The following is a 2,456-nucleotide window of genomic DNA, read 5'->3' on the forward strand; positions in this document are numbered from 1 at the left end:
CTCCCTTCCTTCCACCTATCATATTCCCAGCCCCCTCCCCCAAATTCCCTCCCCCCTACCCTTTATCTCAGCCCCCTTGGCACACCAGCCTCATTCCTGAAGAAGGGCTTATACCCGAAACGTCGTTTCTCCTGCTCCTCGGATGTTGCCTGGCCTGCTGTGTTTTTCCAGCACCACATTTTTCAACTCTGGTCTCCAGCATCTGCAGTCCTCACTTTCTCCTAGGTAGCTAGCCCACCACCTTCCCTGTCCATCCTGAAGCTTATCCCATAATACAGTCACAGGTGGTGAAATTGGCAGCATGTTCACTGTGTGTAAATAAACTCCATTAAACCTTTAATTAGTTATTAAAAGCTGAAATTGACATGATGATGGGAGCAGGTAACATATTTTTGTGACATGTGGGATGGAAGCCTGGTATCTATAGGGTGTCTGCATTGTCTGCTGGGACACCCTCTCAGAAATAGTACTCCACTATTCTTGCCGTCTGCCCTAAGAAGCCCAGACTCCCATCCATTGTGATCTAATCTGTGATAGAGTACAGACAGCAGGAAATAGAATTTATTCTGTTACCGTTCATTCTGTTAAAAATGCACATAACATTAGTGAGGCTACAGTTAGAATACTGTGCCATTCTGGTCACCACACTATGGGAAGGATGCGCTGGCACTTGAGAGGATACAAAAAACATTCATCAGAATTTTTCCTCGACTGTAGCAATTCAGCTATGAGGAGAGAATAGATAGGTTGGGGAAGTTTTCCTTAGAGCAGAAAAACTGCTGAAAAGGGACTTGATTGATGTATACAAAGTTCTTAGAGAGAGAGAAAAACAGGGTTGATGAGGTGAAACATTTCCCCTTATTGGAGGGATCAGTAACAAGGGGGCATAGTTTTAAGGTCAGGAGCCAGAGGTTTAGAAGGGGTATGAGGAAACTCTTTTTCTTTTACCCAGAGGGTTGTGTATATCTGGAACTTACTGCCTGAAAGGGTGGTAGAAGTGGGCACCCTCAAGACATTTTAAGATATATTTAGATGAGCACTTTGAATTGTCACAGTAGGTACGGCTGCAGGCCATATGCTGAAAAATGGGAATGGAGTATATACTGGCATGGGTATGATGGGCCAAAGGGCCTCATCCTGTGCTGTAAAAACTCTGACTTTAAAATGAGGAGCAGGACTATTCATAAAGAATTCTAATACATTTCCTGTTCTGGCTAAAGCTAAGTTTGCTATAACTGCAATATTGTACTTCTCTATACTTCATAGTTTTAATTTCTTTCAAGCTGTTGAATACTTCTTCAGTTTATGAACGTACTACTCCATCTTAACCACATGTTTGTCAGTGTTTAACATGCATCCTTCTGATTTATTTTTCTGTGTGACTTCACTATTTTCTCTTGGTTTTTCTAATTCCACCACTCCAACTTTTTTTGTTCTCTCCTGCTTTTTTTTCTCTGCTCCCTGCCATAATAAACTGTAATAACATTAGTTTCTCTTCCATTGAGGAAGTTAGGTCCTCTTGTTTGGGTGCAGTTCAAAGGTTGCGAATGGTTCACAACTTTTTCTGTTCAAAAATGTATGAATAAACTATCTCATAAAGCCCTGAAAAGATACCACAGAAATAACATTTGTTTTTTTTTTCACAGGTTGCCTGAATTGGACTCTGCTCTTAGTTTCCTGTCTGAAATCTTGCAGGATTTGACCAATGAGAAAGTAAGCATTGAAGAAGAGATCCATGCTACATTCGATGAGCTCCAAAAGACTTTAAATGTACGAAAGAGTGTTCTGCTTATGGAACTGGAGGTCACATATGGTGTTAAACAAAAAGTAAGAGAACCTTAATATTTACAGTATTAATGCTGAGCAACTTATTAAAGAATTTATAATTGTTTAAATAATTTGGTTACCTCATTGGGTTTTTCTCATTGTTGGAGTGGATTATACGAAGTTAAATGACTGTGGTAAGGTGAACATTGTCATAGTTGTCAGGTGGACTACGTTGAATTAGCATAATTTTAAAGGCTAGATCACAGAGTAAAAGCAACATGCTTTCAGCAGCACTAGGATTGTTGCTAGGCAGAAAATCTAGCAAGCACAAAAGTAGAAGACGTACCCTAATTAAAATGCGACAGGTAATTGTATGTTTAGTTTTTCAAAATTGAAAATCCTTAATTTTGATTTGTAACCACTTGCTAAGTTTGTCAAACTCTCTCAGTCTTCTTTTCCCTCCTCTCCCCCTTCCTAAGTTGCATCAGCCTTGGTGGTCTGTGGTTTCTAAAGCCTGGATTAGAGTGATGCTGGAAAAGCACAACGGTTCAGGCAGCATCCGAGGAGCAGGAAAATCAAAGTTTCGGGCAAAAGCCCTTCATCAGGAATAGAGGCAGGGTGCCTGCAGAGTGGAGAGATAAATGAGAGGGGGGTGGGGGTGGGGAGAAAGTAGCATAAGGACAATAGGT

At 40.8% G+C, this 2,456-nt stretch overlaps 1 protein-coding gene across 6 annotated transcripts in view; it reads left to right on the top strand.

Annotated features, from left to right (window-relative positions):
* The window catches only part of trim2a (tripartite motif containing 2a), a 165,811-nt gene that overhangs the window by 129,393 nt on the left and 33,962 nt on the right, over positions 1-2,456 (top strand). For all 6 annotated transcript variants that reach the window (XM_043700083.1, XM_043700064.1, XM_043700072.1 and 3 more), the window contains exon 5: positions 1,647-1,827. In XM_043700083.1, coding sequence (XP_043556018.1) covers positions 1,647-1,827 — 181 coding nt within the window. The remainder of the gene's footprint in view (positions 1-1,646; positions 1,828-2,456) is intronic.

Source organism: Chiloscyllium plagiosum, chromosome 1, assembly GCF_004010195.1.
Source record: "Chiloscyllium plagiosum isolate BGI_BamShark_2017 chromosome 1, ASM401019v2, whole genome shotgun sequence".
In the NCBI taxonomy this organism is placed as follows: Eukaryota; Metazoa; Chordata; class Chondrichthyes; order Orectolobiformes; family Hemiscylliidae; genus Chiloscyllium; species Chiloscyllium plagiosum.